The sequence below is a fragment of the Polypterus senegalus genome, chromosome 1, assembly GCF_016835505.1.
Source record: "Polypterus senegalus isolate Bchr_013 chromosome 1, ASM1683550v1, whole genome shotgun sequence".
Lineage (NCBI taxonomy): Eukaryota > Metazoa > Chordata > Cladistia > Polypteriformes > Polypteridae > Polypterus > Polypterus senegalus.
Genome location: NC_053154.1, coordinates 311,531,250 through 311,548,480, shown reverse-complemented (window position 1 = coordinate 311,548,480; position 17,231 = coordinate 311,531,250). Strand labels below are relative to the sequence as shown.

The 17,231-nt window shown below is 40.0% G+C and overlaps 1 protein-coding gene across 1 annotated transcript in view; it reads right to left on the bottom strand.

The window, feature by feature from the left end:
• LOC120515011 (centromere protein Q) overlaps nt 1–16,033 on the bottom strand; it is a 55,698-nt gene extending 39,665 nt beyond the window's left edge. Inside the window, exons 1-3 of the mRNA XM_039735702.1 lie at nt 15,855–16,033; nt 6,436–6,537; nt 3,710–3,764 (exon numbers count right to left, since the gene is read on the bottom strand). Of these exons, the coding sequence (XP_039591636.1) occupies nt 3,710–3,764; nt 6,436–6,537 (157 nt within the window). The 5' untranslated portion in view covers nt 15,855–16,033. The remainder of the gene's footprint in view (nt 1–3,709; nt 3,765–6,435; nt 6,538–15,854) is intronic.
• Nucleotides 16,034–17,231: the final 1,198 nt, after the last annotated feature.

Below are 17,231 nucleotides of genomic sequence, written 5' to 3'. Positions count from 1 at the left end.
CAATACAGATTTCCACACTGGATCGGTTGAGGCCCGGGTTAACAATGGCTGCCACCGGAACTGTTAGCCAAAAGGGAGCTTGTGGAAACTGGACTACTATTGGCCAAAGGCGTGTCCAGAGGCAGGATGAGAGGAGGAAGTTTATGATAGTGGAAGTGCGGATAGGAACTTTGAATGTTGGTAGTATGACTAGTAAAGGGAGAGAGTAGGAAGGATGATATATTGTGCGTGCAAGAGATGTCCAGATGTATCAGAGGCGGGCTCAAACTATTCTACCATGGTGAGGATGGGAAGAGAAATGGGGTAGGGGTCATCCTGAAGGAATAGTATGTCATGAGTGTTATGGAAGTGAAAAGAGTGTTTGGCAGAGTGGTGATTTATGAAAATGAAGGAGTGATGATGGATGTTGTCCGCGCATACGCCCTACATGTTGGGTGTGTGATAGATGAGAATGAAGATTTCTGGAGTAAGTTGGAGAAAGTGGTGGACAGTATACCCAAGGGGGAAAGAGTGGTGACTGGATAAGGACAAAATGGATAGATATGGTGCCAAGGAGAGAAATGCAGGTCAGATAGTGGATTTTGCTCAAAGGATGGACATGGCTGTGGTATATACGTATTTTAAGAAGAGAGAGGAATACAGGGTGACGTGAAAGAGTGGAAGAAGATGCACACAGGTAGATTATATAATATTCAGGGGAGTCAGTCTGAAGGAGATTGGAGACTGCATAGTGTTGGCAGGGGAAAATGTAGTTAAGCAGTGTAGGATGGTGGTCTGTAGGATGATGGAGATCAAGAAGAGGAGGACAGTGCGGGCAGAGCCAAGGATCAAACGGTGGAAGTTGAAAAAGGAAGACTGAAAGTTTAAATTCAGGGAGAAGGTAAAACAGGCAATGGGTGGCAGTGAAGAGTTACCAGACAGCACGGAAATTACTGCAGAAGTGGTAAGGGAGGCAGCTAAATGGGTGCTTAATATGACATCTGGACAGAGGAAAGAGGACATAGAAATCTGGTGGTGGAATGGAGAAGTACAGGAGTGTATACAGAGGAAGAGGTTGGCAAAAAAGTGGGATAGTCAGAGAGATGAAGAAAGTAGAAAAGATAAGGCACAAGGTGAAGAGAGAGGTGGCGACGGCTAAAGATAAAGCGAATGATGAGCTGTATGAGAGGTTGGACACTAAGGAGGGAGAAAAGGACCAGTGGGCTAGACAAAGGGATCGAGCTGGGAAAAATGTGCAGCAGGTTAGGGTGATAAAGGATAAAGATGGAACCGTACTCACAAGTGAGTAAAGTGTGTTGAGCAGATGGAAAGAGTACTTTGAGAGGCTGACGAATGAAGAGAATGAGAGAAAGAAATGCATGGATGATGTGGAGACAGTGAATCAGAAAGTGCAACAGGTCAGCAAAGAGAAAGTAAGGACAGCTAAGAAGAGGATGAAGAATGGAAAGTCTGTTGGTCTAGATGACATACCTGTAGAAGCAAGGAGGTGTTTGAGAGAGATGGCAGTGGTTTTTAACCCGATTGTTTAATGCAATCTTGGAAAGTGAGATGATGTCCAAGGAGTGAAGAAGAAATGTACTGGTACCCATTTTTAAGAATAAGAGTGATGTGGAGAGTTGCAGTAACTACAGAGGGATAAAATTGATCAGCCACAGCATGAAGTTGGTATAGAGTAGTGGAAGCTCAGTTAAGAAGTGAGGTGATGATTAGTGAGCAGCAGGATGGTTTAATGACAAGAAAGAGCACCACAGATGCGATGTTTGCTCCAAGGGTGTTGATGAAGAAGTATAGAGAAGGTAAGAAGGAGTGGTATTGAATCTTTGTGGACCTGGAGAAAGCATAGGACAGGGTGCCTCGAGAGGAGTTGTGGTATTGTATAAGGAAGTCAGGAGTGGCAGAGAAGTTTTTAGGAGTGACACAGGATATGTACGAGGGAAATGTGACAGTGGGAAGGTCTACAGTAACAGTGCTCGATGCGTTCAAGGTGGAGGTGGTATTACATCATGGATTGGGTCCGAGCCCTTTCTATTTTGCAGTGGTGATGGACAGGTTGACAGACGAGATTAAACAGGAGTCCCCATGGACTATGATGTTTGTGGATGACATTGTGATCTGTAGCGATAGTAGGGAGTAGGTTGAGGAGACCCTGGAGAGGTGGAGATATGCTCTAGAGAGGAGAGGAATGAAGGTTAGTAGGACCAATACAGAATATATGTGTGTGAATGAGAGGGAGGTCAGTGGAATGGTGAGGATGGAGGTAGTAAAGTTGGCGAAAGTGGAGGAGTTTAAATACTTGAGATCAACAGTACAGAGTAATAGGGACTGAGGAAGAGAGGTGAAAAAGAGCACAGGCAGGGTGGAATGGGTGGACAAGAGTGTCAGGAGTGATTTCTGACAGAGGGGTATCAGCAAGAGTGAAAGGGAAGGTCTACAGGACGGTAGTGAGACCAGCTATGTTATATGGGCTGGAGACACAGCTGGAGGTGACAGAGTTAAAGATGTTAAGAGTTGCATAGGGTGTGACGAGAATGGACAAGATTGGAAATCAGGACATTAGAGGGTCAGCTCAGGTTGGACGGTTGGGAGACAAAGTCAGAGAGGCGAGATTGTGTTGATTTGGACATGTGCAGTGGAGAGATGATGAGTATACTGGGAGAAAGATGTTAAGGATAGAGCTGCAAGGAAAGAGGAAGGCCTAAGAGGAAGTTTATGGATGTGGTGAGAGATGACATGTAGGTGTTACAGAGCAAGATGCAGAGAAGAGGAAAATATGGAGACAGATAATCCACTGTGGCGACCCCTAACAGAAACAGCCAAACGACGAACAACATTTTTTGGCTAATTTAACAGTCCTTATACATGCCTGTATGCTTTTTTCCCCACCTTTTTATAATGTGTGTACTGTATGCTTAAACAGTAAGTGTGTATATAGGTTTTTTGTTCCATTTCCAACTCAGAGAAAATAACATACTTGCCTCAAAAGAAGATTTGCTGTATTTCTGCTGTGCCTGCAATTTTCTATTAGTTACAAATAAGGTTACAGAAATCTGAAAATTGGCATTAATTACTTAACATGAAAGGTGTTTGTTTGTTATGAATTTCTCTCTCTCTCTATTGTGATGTAGTTATCATCAGTGTTTGTTTATTTGACTTCTTGGGAATGTCAAATGATGGTAAACTTTGATTTTGCTAGAAAAGTTGATTTTGCTAGAAAAGTTGATTTTGCTATGGACATTTAAGAATAAACTGATAGTTTTGGGCAGGCCCGGTCTTAGGTATTATGGGCCCCTAGGCGAAAGGGGGGTCCAGGGACCCCATGGAAGCTCTGCGAAATGCGTGAAAATTAGACCAAGGAGATGTTTTCTTGTAATGTTACAAGGTTATCACCCTGCGTCCCTTTTTCGCCCATTCGACCCATAGAGATCTTGACTCAAACCGCTCTGCTTTTATAGACAGCCGCCCACGCAGACACGTCCCCGCTGGCCCACGTGATTTAAACATGCGAGGGGAGGGGCCGGCCGGGGGCCTGGACGCCGGGGCCCTAGGCGATCACCTACTTCGCCTATGCCTAAGGCCAGGCCTGTTTTGGGTAAAGGGGGAATTTTCATTAGAATGTCCAAGCTACTCAAACAAGAAGGAATGAAACAGGACTCGATTTTATTAGGAATCTTTGGATAATATTGTGAAAGGCATCCAATGTCTGTCTTACCTTTTTTCTTAGTCTGTGCTTCACTACTTTGACTATCTGGAACACGCTCAACATCCTACAAAAACAAAAGGCACAAATCACATCGCAGAACTCCAGATTCATCAACAGCACACTTCTTGAACAGGAAGGATGATTCTAAAAAAATTCAAAGATGTATAGTTCATCTATATTAAGATATTATGTCCCACCTACAATGAATATTCCACCCAAAAATGATTTATTGACATGTTATTAACCACATGTAGTTCATAATTATGGCCAATGAACATAAATTTTCTGACAAAATGGGCGTCTATGGAGACCAACAGTGGACAATAGCAAACAACACTCCTTTTTTAACAGATGAGACCTGTTCCGCCACTACTGGTTACATCTGAAACGAAGGAGCAGCAATGAGTTCGGAAGGCATAGGAGTAGATTAGCCTAGGATTGTTTAAACTAAGGAGTTGGGTAAGCGAATACAGATACAAACCTTTGATACATATTTTTAAGAAGTCACTGTGCAATGGGGAAATTCTGAAGGACTGGAAAATGGCAAATATGTTATATAAAAAGGGTGACTGAGCAGATCTAAGCAACTACAGGCCAGTACGCTTAACATGCATGATAAGAAAATAGAAGGAATTAATAAGGTTAAGATTGAGCAACACATGACAAGAATAGGAGTTTTTCTGAACAGTTAGCATGAGGTCAGAAGAGGGAGGTCGTGTTTTACTAACATGCTGGAATTCTATGAGGAAGCAACAAAAGGATATGATAAAATTGGAGCAGATGATATTTATCTGGACTTTCGGAAAGCATTTGATAAGGTGCCACAAGAGAGGGCAGGCATAAAACTAAAAGCAGAGGGAGTTCAGGATGTTTTGTAGATGGGTGCAAAATTGGCTCAGACACAGGAAGCAGAAGGTGATGGTGTGAGGAGCCTCTTCAGAAATGGCTGATGTTAAGAGTGGTCTTCCATTCCAATTATTTAAATATATGTAAATGTAAATAAAAGATTTGGATTCTAAAATACGTAACAGAATGGTAAAATTTGCAGATGATACCAAGCGGGGTGGATTGGCAAATAATCGAGAATCCAATGAATCATCACAAAGGGAAGAGGAAAGCATGCAGACTCAGGAAGATTTGTGGCAGATGAAATTAAATGTCAGTAGATGTAAAGTATTACATGTAGGAAGTAAAAATGAGGTTTGAATACACAAACTGAGGGATGAAAATCAATGAGTATGCCTTCTGAGAAGGATTTAGGAGTTGTAGTGGATTCTACACTATCAACTGCCAGATAGTGATCAGAAGCCATAAAGAAGGCTAACAGAATGTCAGGTTATATAGCGCCTTGATGTGTGCAGTACAAGTCACAGGAGGTTCTGTTCAGTCTTTATAACACACTGGTGAGGCCTCATCTGGAGTCCTGGGTGCAGTTTGAGTCTCCAGGCTACAAAAAGGACATAACAGCACTTGAGAAGGTCCAGAGAAGAGCGACTAGGATGATTTTGGAACTAGAGCAGATGAGTTATGAGGAAAGATAGAGCTGTGTGTTTTCAGTTTAAACAAAAGAAGATTAAGAGGAGACATGACTAAACAAAAGAAGATTAAGAGGAGAAATGACTAAACAAAAGAAGATTAAGAGGAGACATGACAGAAATGTTTACACTTATGGAGGGAATTAGTCCAGTGGATTGAGACTGTTATTTTAAAGCGAGTTCATCAAGAACACGGGGACATAGTTGGAAACTTGTTAAGGGGAAATTTCACAAAAACATTTGGAACTTTTTCTATACACACAGAGAACCACAGATGCTTAAAATATGCTACCAAGTAGTGTGGTAGCCAGTAAGACTTTAGGGACTTTCAAAACCCGACTATTTTTTTAGAAGAATTAAGTAGATAGGGACTGGCAAGTTTGATTGGGCTGAAAGGCCTGTTCTCTTCAAGATTGATCTAATGTTCTAAAAGCAAATTGTCCAAGAAACAAATCTCACGTTATTTTTTGAGATATAATCCACATCAGGTCTTCCACTGCTATGCTCATAGTGTCCCAAACACTTGTAGTTTTATATTAATTTATAACAGTGGTGAACATCATCAGTCCTGGAGGGCCACAGTGGCTACAGGATATTTGTTCCCAATTGCTTAATGAGAAGTCAGTTATTACTCAAGAACCACTTACTTCTCAAATTACATTTTTCTGGTTTATTTTATTTATCTTGCTTGTTAAGAATTTAAACTTTTAAGTTCTAATTATAGTCTTAAACCACTGCATTCACTGTTTAATTGTTCCTTATTAACAATAACATGCAAATGACAAAGGAACCAGCAGTTCTCCATCTGGCTTGTCTCCATGTACACCTGTGCCTATTCACCATACACCTGGTTTAATGAAGTACTCAGAAGGAAATTGAAGACAAAGTAAAGAACTGGAAATTACTCATTTGTTTGAAGCTTCAGTTCATTTGGACGATACCATTAGCAAGTAAAACATCTATGATATAAGAATGACCAGACACTGCAGAGTTAAAACATTAAGAAGCCATGAAATTAAATCAGATCTATTATTAGAAAGGATTGTTTTCAAATTTAGTAACAGAGTTGGAACAAAGACCTGCAGCCACTGGGCCATCCAGGACTGACATTGATCATCCTTGATTTAAAAACCTCTAGTGGAAAAACAAATGTCTGTACCTTTCTGGGGAAAAAGAAAAAGTGAAGTGCTTCTCTCTTACCTCCTTGGAGCTGCCGTGATCCTCTGTTGCCTTCACAGTCTTGCTCTTTTTTTTCTGGTGCTTAGTTTTGGAAATGTGCTTTTTCTTGCTAGTATGCTTCATCTGTGGGGGAGAAGGCAGATTATGAAGCGATAAAAGTTACAAAATGGAAAGAAAAAAACAGCAGCACGTAAGCCAAAAGGGTGTTTAAAACAATGAAGAAGGCAGATTAAAAAGTGAAAAAAAAAAAAAAAAAAAATTGAAAGAAAGCATACAAGCATGGATCAAATAAAATATTATTTTTTTTTGCTGTTCATTTGATTTTTTTTTTTATTTTTAAACATGTATTTCTAGATCATTTATAATTGTAATTCTCCATTTTGAAAGAGTTCAGAACAGGAACAACCAGCACCAAATTCTTCCCCGTGTTTTACATTGAATTGTCTTCACTGGATGCATTTTTCACCTGTTGGAGGGATTGTTACTTCTCAATGCGTTCACATAAGCATTTTTATTAAAACAGACACTCCATGATGAACACACACACACGTAAACTGAACCATGCTAGATGGCGAGCTGCTGGTTACTTTTGTCATTTGCATCTTTTTTGTTAACTGCCAGCCACTTAAGAAGACAAAGCCATTAAAACCAGATGAAGAAGGCAATTAAAGACTAGCAATCTAAAATAAATTAAAATTATTATTACTAATATGATCTGTATCTTTATTATAGAAATATACAGATGAAATAGCTAGATACATAGATAGATCTGAAAGGCACTATTAGATAGATAGATAGATAGATAGATAGGATAGGATGGATAGGATGGATAGGATAGGATAGATAGGATAGATAGGATAGACAGACAGACAGACTTTGGTTTGCTTTCAAACCAAAATGATAAAGCAAAAAAAAAAAAATCAAAAGAAAGCAAAGTTCTGACTTTTCAGTCCCACTGAGGTGACACACTGGCATATTGCTGTTGGTCTAAAGCAGGGGTTCACAAAGTCAGTCCTGGGAGCCCACCGTGGCGTTTTTTTCTTCAACCAGATTCATAATCAGTAACAACTCCTCCACTGAAAAACTAAGGAGATCGTTCCAACCCCCACACTATGCGACTCTTCAAATTCCACCATGAGGGGTAAACGTTAATATTATACAAAATTATTGTCTGTCTATTATACTTTCATTGTTATCACTCTTTAATTTAATATTGTTTTTGTATCAGTATACTGCTGCTGGAGTATGTGAATTTCCCCTTGGTATTAATAAAGTATCTATCTAACTGATAACACTGATCTCAATTAATTACCTGGCATTTTTTCTCTTATCTTATCCTACATTAAGAAAGCACAGGGTCATGATTTTTACATTTAAAAGACATTTAGAAATATTTCCATTTTTGCTACAGATTTAAATGCTTAACTCACGTTTGATGCCTTCATCATTTTTCAGCCTCTCTTTGCAGTTTGCTCCCTTCATTGTATCTTATTAATGATAATTAAAAACGAGCAGCGCAGACACCCAGGCAAAGGACACAGAATAATCAAACGCTGCAACTACTTTAGTGTCTGGCCTACTAATTAGTAAATAATGGATTAATTAAACAATTAGAACACCCGAAAAATAGAATGAACATCAAGAAGAAAATATTGTTAAAAAGAAAAAAAAAAATCCCATAACACTGCTTAGTATATTTTAATATTTTTTAACCAAACTTGGTTTTCTAATTTCTATATTGTTCCCAAAACAATAAGAATCAGGGTAATAACAGTTCACTTAATTAGCCCAGGATTCCAACTAAAAACAAGCTGGTTGGAATAAAAACCTGCAACCACAGGTGGTCCCCAGGACCGACGTTGAGAACCCCTGGCATAGAGGACCCCCAGACTCCTTTCTTGACACACTTCTGCTGAATGATTAATTGGTTGAATGTCCTCGGTGTTCGTGTCACAGAGAGGATGTACAGCAGCGTTCATAATGACACTCAGCTTTGTTTTAATTCTCACCTTTGCTGATAAGTCCAGGGGGTCCAGACTGTGTTTTATAACTGACCCTACCCTTTTAATTAGCTTGTTGATTTTATCCAAGGCAACTTTTACATTTGAGAGATACAATTGATTGCATTTGTGCTTTTCAATTGGAGCACGAGCAGTTGAAGTGACTTGCTGATGGTCACACAGTATCAGTAGTGAGATTTGAACACACACAAGTCCAAAGCCTTGACCTCATCATCATGATGATGCATTTCATTTCTAATTCAGCTTGTTGATTTTACAATCATACATTCTAAACTGAGCAGCATGGAGGTGAAAAGAAATGGAAGTGACGTTGACGTTCATTGCTCTTGACTGCCATTTATTTTTTTCTTAGGTTTCTTTCCCTGATCTTTTGTACAACACGTGTACATTATTATTATTTATTTTTTGATTTTGGTGCCAAATTTGCCAGTCTTTTTTAGACTGCGTGCAAATTCATTTTAAGTCGCCAAACTTAACAAGCTAAATTCCACAGTTTAACCTTATCTAATAAAATATTGTAGTATATGCGTTAAACTGGGGAAGCATGGTGGCTCAGCGCCTCATAACAAGAGGACCGGAGTTTAAGTCTTGAGTGCATCCTTCGTAGAGTTTGCATGTTCTCTCCATTTCTGTGTGGGTTTTCTCAGGTGCTCTAGTTTCCTCCCACAGTCCAAAGACATGCAGGTCTTCTGACATACTTGACTCTTCTGTTTGTGAAAATTTTGACCTGCTTCTTTTAAGCACAATTCTAGAATAGGCAGTCATTACACATCTAAAGGATTACTTGAATAAACCTGCTATTCTTGATAAGTTCCAGTCAGGTTTCAGAACAAGTCAAAGTACAGAAACTGCACCCATTAATGTAGTAAATGACTTGTGGGTAAATGTGGACAGAGGCCATGTATCTGTTGTTCTTCTCTTAAACCTGAGTGCAGCATTTGACGCCATTGAGCACAGTATTCTTATAAGTCACCAAAGTCAATGAGTGGGCCTCTCGAGCAGGAATTTAATTGGTTTCAATCTTACTTAACCAGTAGAAAAATTCTTTGTTAGTTGTACTGAATGTACCTAACAGACACAGGATACTCTATATTGTGCTCCAAAAGGACCTATTCTGGATCTGCTACTTGTTTCAATCTCCATGCTTCCATGAAGTCAGATTACCTCAAAGCACAAGGTGAGCTACCACATCTATGCTGAGGACACACAACTTTACATATCGATAGCACCTGATGACCCCGACTCTCTTGGTTGACTGACCCCAATGTCTTACTTGTGTTTCTGAATGGATGAGCAGTAACTTTCTCAAACTAAATAAGGAGAAAACAGAAATCTTAGTGATTGGCAAAAATGGACATAATGAGAGTACCTATACTAATAAAAGGCAAAGCCCTCACTGACTTACTCATCACTAATTCTCCAACTTCCCGTGTAGGTAGAAGGCTGAAATTTGGCAGGCTCATTCCTTACAGCTTACTTACAAAAGTTAAGCAGGTTTCATTTCAAAATTCGACGTGTAACAGTCATAACAGCCGACAACGTCCGCCACGTTAAACTTTCTTATTTATGGCCCCAGCTTCACGAAATTTGGTACGCGAGTTCCCTGCGCTAACCGAAACCGATGTACGTACTTATTTTGGTGGTATGACGCCACTGTTGGCCGCCATATTGAACTTTCCAACGGTCTTTGTTACCTATGGGCCCATCTTCAAGAAATTTGGTACGCAGGTTCCCAACGCTAACTGAATCCTACTTACGTACATATATACGTCCATAGCCTGCAGCTCGGTCACCGTGTGAGGCGGCGTTGCGTCCCCCATCACGACGCCTCCCACGTAATTGACTGCCTGCCCATATAAGGCCATCCTTCACTGTGGTCTCTTCATTCCCTTCCTTGGTTCGCCACAGTATTCACGTTTCCCTGCTGATAACTGCAGCCTTTTTATTTAATCCATGGCTTCTCTGCTGTTTTATTGTTCATTTATTAAGATTATAGTTATTTTGCAGGTATTTTAGACTTAGTTCAGGTACCCATTTCCTTGCGCCGTTGCGTCCCCCATCACCACGCCTCCCACGTAATTGACTGCCTGCCCATATAAGGCCTTTTTATTTAATCCACAGCTTCTCCGATGTTTTATTGTTCATTTATTATGATTATAGTTATTGTGTAGGTATTTTAAACTTACTTTACATTGTACCCATTTCCTTTATCATTCCAACAGTACCCCCATTAACATGTCTATCGAGGTGATCACCATCGATCAAAGAACTGTCACTTACCGAGTGGTTTCCATGCCCGGAGATGGCACATACCTTTTCAATTCTCTGTGTTACATATTGCACGGCCATATCAGGCTCACTCTTGATATCCAGAGGAACATTGTGTCTTATGTATTGAATGACTGGGACAGGTTCAAGGTGTGGACTGATGACGGTACAGGAGATAATTATACTACACAGGAGCACTAGAAGAGTGAAATGCTTAAGCCCTTCACCTATGGATCTGCATGTGAGTTGATGGCTGCCGCTGAATTGTTCGGTTGTCGCTTTCAAGTGTACCGAAATGGCCAAATATTTTACACCTTTTGACAACCGCCAATGCCTCTTAAACATCTTAGATTCACAGGTGACGATTTCAGTAGTGGACACTTTGATGTTTATGAATGTTTAAACGCTCAAAAGCTGGATGTGAAGTTATCGATGAAACCGGCTGTATACTTACAACGCTTGACAGATGCCGAATGTCACTTCAACACAAGTCCTACAAATACTGTCGTAATTGAAACAAACCATGAAACTCAAACCGATTATGACAGCAGCAATCCAAGCTGTGAGATTTGAGACAAGATTACTGTTCACATGGCCAACTGTACGTTGCATGTTCAAGAGTAAGCTCAGCGCACAGCTTGGTCAGATTACAACCGGAGGGCCGAACTGACAATGTGGTATACAAAGAGATCCTTAACAAATAATTATTGGTATATTTTCCCTCAGTTTAAAAAGGTTTACTTTTCTTCTTAATAAAAATTTTAAAGGCAGTACTTCGTCGCTGCGCAGCGCGGGTATTTTGCTAGTTAGAAATAAACTTGATCCTTTAGCATTAAAAGTCAAGACAGAGGTAAAAAATGTAGGCGTAACTATTGACTGACTTAAGTGTTAAATCACATATTAATCAGATTATTAGGACTGCATTTTTTTCCACTTAAGGAATACACTGGAACCTTGGTTCACGAACGTCTTGGAACACATACAAATTGGTTTACGACCAAAAAGTTTGGCAAACTTTTGCATCTGTTCACGACCATAGACTCAGTATACGAACAAGCCAGTTTCCCTTTCGGTTTGTGCGCGCCAATGATTTCCGCACGTGTTCAGTCTCTCCCTGTGCAGCGAGTGAGGCGAGAGAGACACACACACAGACACGAGAGAGAGAGAGAGAGAGAGAGATGGCTGGACGCATAAGGCCGAGAAGGCAGTTAAAGAATGCACCAGGCTTGTTTTTAATATGACAGAGTCGAGCATTCTTTTAACCTCGTTGTATTTAATGAAGACTGTTTTCTATTGGATTTTAACCTCCACTTCTATTCTGTTTACAGCAACCATTTCGTATTGTTGCAATGTTACTTTTCTTGGTGGTTTATTAAATTGCGGATTTTTCAAATGTTCATTTTTTCCTTGTGCTTAAAACTCATAAAAAAAAGTGTTTTTAGCGAGAGGTTCCTAGCGCTATAACGCATACTTTTGCAGTGTTAGTTTTCTCTGTTGTTCACGGTTTTCTCAGTGTCATTCAATGTTTTTACATTTAGTTTACTATTACGCTGTGCAATCTACGGTATAATTAACTATATTTGTGCTTAAAAATCTTTAAAAAAATATATTTACATACAGTTTGTACGGTCTGGAAAGGATTAATTGTATTTACATGCAGTCCTATGGGGAAAATGACTTTGGTTCATGACCAAATTGGTTTACGACCAGAGTTTTGGAACAAATTATGGTCGTGAACCGAGGTTCTGCTGTATAGCTGAAGTTAGACCTCTTATAATTTTACAACAGGCTGAAAAATTATTTCCCAGTTTGGTTTTAGTTGACTAGATTACTGTAATGAACTCCTTACAGGACTACCTAAGAAAGACATCAATCAGTTAAAGTTAGTGCAGAATGCAGGAGCCAGAATCTGAACTAGAAAAAGAAAATATGAGCACATCACGCCAGTCCTAGCGTCATTACATTGGTTACCAGTGTCATTCAGAACTGACTTTAATGGTTTACAAAGCTGCAAGTAACCCTATATTTTGGAAAGCCTGTCCCCTCACACTCCAAGTTGTAACCTCAGATCTTCTAATGGTGGTCTGCTTATAATTCCAAGAGCCAATCTGAAAAAAGTGGTGAGGTGGCCTTTTGCTGTTATGCACCTAAAATTTTAAACACTTTACCAAAAGAGAGTAAGCTGATAATAAAAGTTAAGTTTTTGGAGCATTCAAGCAAATTGAGGATCCCTGCTTGCTGTAATCTAAGACAAGAGAACTCAAGAGCAGGGATTTACTTCACAGCACAACACTTTGGACCTGGAGGTACGCACCAAAGGACTCACTGAAGGAGACGTTTCCCTGCGTCATCCCAACCACGTTCCAGAAACAAGCAGCAAAGGTAACACAAGTAACAGAACTCAAAAATGCTAATAACTACAGAAATATAACCGTTCTTAAAGCTGTGCGATTTTGGTGGAGCGTATTAAACTACTAAAAACCCATTAATTTAACATGGCCTTCTCACAGCTAGCTAGCTAGATAATCCAATGTCGGTATGTATGTATGCTTTTCACGAGAGAACTACTTAACGGATTTAGATTGGGGGTTTTTCTATAATTTGCTTGAACATTCAGGTTGATTTTGCGATTTCTCTCATTGCACTAACTGTCATAGTTCACTTGTGGCACCGATTTATTAGCACTAAGCCAAGACAGAGGCTGCGGGCTGAGGGGAGGGGGAAGCGCGACGTCAGGAGTGGGGAGCCGAGTGGAGCCCTTCTCACGGTCTACGGGGGACAGCAAGTACTGTATATGCATTAAATTATTTTTATCATGGCTCCACAATCTGTACTAACACCTACTTTCTCTGCTGTTCTTTTTCCAGTTTTCTGTGGTGGCGATCAGCACCACCACCTGATCAGGGCACCATGCATTCCTTACATTGATGGACTGAAGGCCAGGCGTCCACGTGAAAGAATTTGATGACGATGATCATGTGAAGCCTGAAAACCATGTGGACTGATTTAGATCATTTATGTTATGGGGACTTGGTGGTCTTGTGGCCTCAAAAACCCCAGCAGATTCTTTTTTTTCCTTTCTCTGTCCTCTCGGCTATCAGACCTTACCTTATTTTTTTTGTTACTTAGTATTGCCTAATCTTATTTTTGCTTTTTGATATAAACTTTTCTTTCTTCATCTTGTACAGCACTTTGAGTTACACCATGTGTATGAAAATGTGCTATAGAAACAAAGTTTTTTTTTTTTTTGCCATTCCTAAAAATGACTGACATTTTGTAGTTGCCAGAGGTGGATTTCATGATTTGGTGGCCTAAGGCAAAAACAGGAATGGGACCCTCATAAATCCCACTGATCACACTTTTCTGTATTTATTAAAGTAATGCAGGGATTGGAAACTTTTTCATCAAGCGGGACAATTTGATAATAATGACTCATGCAGTGGGTTGTTTTAAATCTAGATGTGTCTATGAACCTGGCCAAACTAGCATATTTGTTAATATGAAACATTAACTTTAAAAATGGCTCAAAAAAAAATGGTGAGAATTATAAAATGTTTTATCAAAAGCTATCAAAAGCAATGTTCAAAAACTAATCAGTAATAATCATTTTGTGCCACTGTTCTGGTCATGAACATGAAGCGGCTTGCTTTTGCACAAAAGTTGAAAATCAAATGAAATGCTGAATGTTGCCAACAATTTATTGCAGATATAGGTTATCTATGCATGTGTCCTTTGTTTGATTTGTCAAAAGACAATTAAAACTGATGCCATACCAGTATGCTGGCAAAGCCCAGGGGGTTATAGAATGTTAAACAATGTGCAGTCTGTAGAAATCATGAAAAGAAACTTTGCTGAGCTTATTTTGGATTTGCCCAGATGCTCAGGAGTTCAATTACTTTCAGCTGCAAAACGTTTCCCACGTTATCTACATTAACAGCAAAAGAAGATCGAAAACTTTGGGTTGTTGTCTGGTGGCCTTCAAACTCCTGAAATCAAACGTACGACAAAGAACGGCAATCTGAGCGGCATATCTGGCAACTGCAGAAATAATTAATTTCTGTAGATCTGATTGTAACCTGCACACATTTACAGTTGCAAAACGGCGCTCTTTGTGCCAGTTTAGGTAAGCACAGAGCCAGAGTGACACCCAAAGTTCCACTTTCAGGATGTTATCAATGAAATCCATCGTTGACAAAAAAAAAATCACCATGCACAATCTCATATTGTTTTAAAATGAACATGCAAGACAACGGTAAGCGACCAGCTAAACTCCTCGAAAACTGTCCCCCAGCAGACTATCCCTGTTCCTATGTTAAAAGCTTGGTTACTGTAAAGGACACCGCTTGGCATGTGACACCAGCAAACTGCTGCAACATTTTGTTAATTAACACCTGATGAGGTACAGAATGTGAAGATACGTGGGCTGTTTGCACCTGTGCCACGGGTCATCCTTTGCTCACCCCCGATTGTACGAAGCGGTGCCTTCATTATTACCGTCAGAAGTGGATGACGCGGTTCTGGTGGGCGTGACAGTGGCTGCGCATTAGATAGATATACTGTAGTTTTTTCTGTTCCACATGGGAAACGTTTTCTAGTCAATAACTTGTTTCTTTGTCGAGCACACCAAGTACGTATTTGATCCTGCTACCCTAAAAGCCTCATGTTGTACGTTTACTCTTACGGGCTTCACTTCCAATAGTGGGTTAGTAACACGGAATAGTCCATTGTAGTCTGGACTGAACGGGGGAGCCCCACGTTGACAGAAGTCCATTTAAAATTACAACGATAACTGCACATTTAATATGTTTGAAAAAAATTTTTAAACGTTAAAAAAAATATGTTATCATGGGGCCCTGAGCTACCTTGGGATCCAGGGCACTTTCCCCATCCTTGCCTAATGGTTACGACCGCCCCTGGCAGTTGCATGGATTTATCTGCTTAGTATGGCTCGGGCACAGATTGTCGGACACGACGAGGGAGCGGATTGTGACTCGTGTAAAGCTTAGCGCGTCGGCACCGGACTTCAGGCGTAGCAAACAAAGACTATTGACACAATCTATGGCACGGCACTTAGTGTATGTTTAAATGGTTGGGATTAACCATGTCAATCCAACAATCCTACAGCGTAAATTTATTAAATTGCGTACTTACGGCTTCCGCTGAAAGCTCCTCCAAAGTCTGAGATGGAAGTGCTGAGGCCTTGTGAAGCACGGAGCTGGAAAATAAACTCCAGTCTTCGGTAACTAACGAGATAAAAGCGACCACAGCTGGAAGTAACGCACACCTAGTGCACTGTGACGGGCTACGCGCGCAATTTTGAAAACAAAGCACTGCGCGTGCCCAAGCAGAAACTTCCGGCAATACTTCCAGTTTATTTACGTCTTGTCAAAATAAGAGTGGCGACATCCGACAAATGCGCGAAACAGGCACAGGAGAAGAGCGACGAATAGCGGTCAATCGTTCTTCTGATGAAAGAGAGCTTGTTAAGTAGAGTAAGGAGAATACTGGTAAGGGATAGAAACAGTAAAAAAAAGATAATATTAAATGATGTAATAAATGTACTAAGGTAGTGTAACAAAACTGTGGATATATGAAAATTACCTGCCATTTGCCTTGGGATAAACAAGTACAGTAGTTCATAGTGGGTCGAAAACATGGAAAAAAAAAAAAACATTGAGCTCAAGTTATTTGTAGTCCTTGCTGTGTAATTTGGCACAATCCACCTGAAATCTAGACCTCCGTATGTCAAAAGATGAGCATATTTACATCTGTTGACTGCACTGGCCCTCATTCACTCATATCCTGCGCTGGCACAATAGCGCCTGGAAGACTGAAGGGAGTCAGTGCACTGAGCCTACAATTCCTTACATTTTCACAGAACAACGGCGTGCTGTTACACACCATACAGGACCGACTGGGTGGGGTACGCTATCACAACCTATGATCAGGTTTGTCAAACCAAGACCCCATAGAATAACAGTGGCCACTGGTTTTCATTTCAGCCACATTTCTAATTAGTAATAAAGACTTCTACTGATGGAACAAACATACTTGGCTTCAACTTAATTGACTTGCCTTATGGGGTTCAAAATTCCCAATTGCTTTTAACTTTCAAATTATACATTATTGAGTGTAGATTTATGAGCAATAAATGGCAAATTCATCCATCCGACCTAATAGAAGGATACATGTGTGTGTTTGTGTGTCTGTGTCTGTGTATGGACGTGTCTGTTTGGTTTCTATTGTCTCTGTCATTCCAATAGATGGTGCATCATAAACATTTATAGTAATAAAATGCATTGCGTTTGTCATTCCCACAGATGGGGTATCACAAACATTTGTAGTAAGGACGTTTACCACTACAAATGTTTGTGATGCACCATCTGTTGGAATAACAAATTCAGTGCATTTAATTAAATAGATAGATGTGAAAGGCACTATATAACAGATAGATAGATAGATAGATAGATAGATCATTGATGAACACCCCTAAATACTTGTAGGAGTGGACCACTTCCACATCCACTG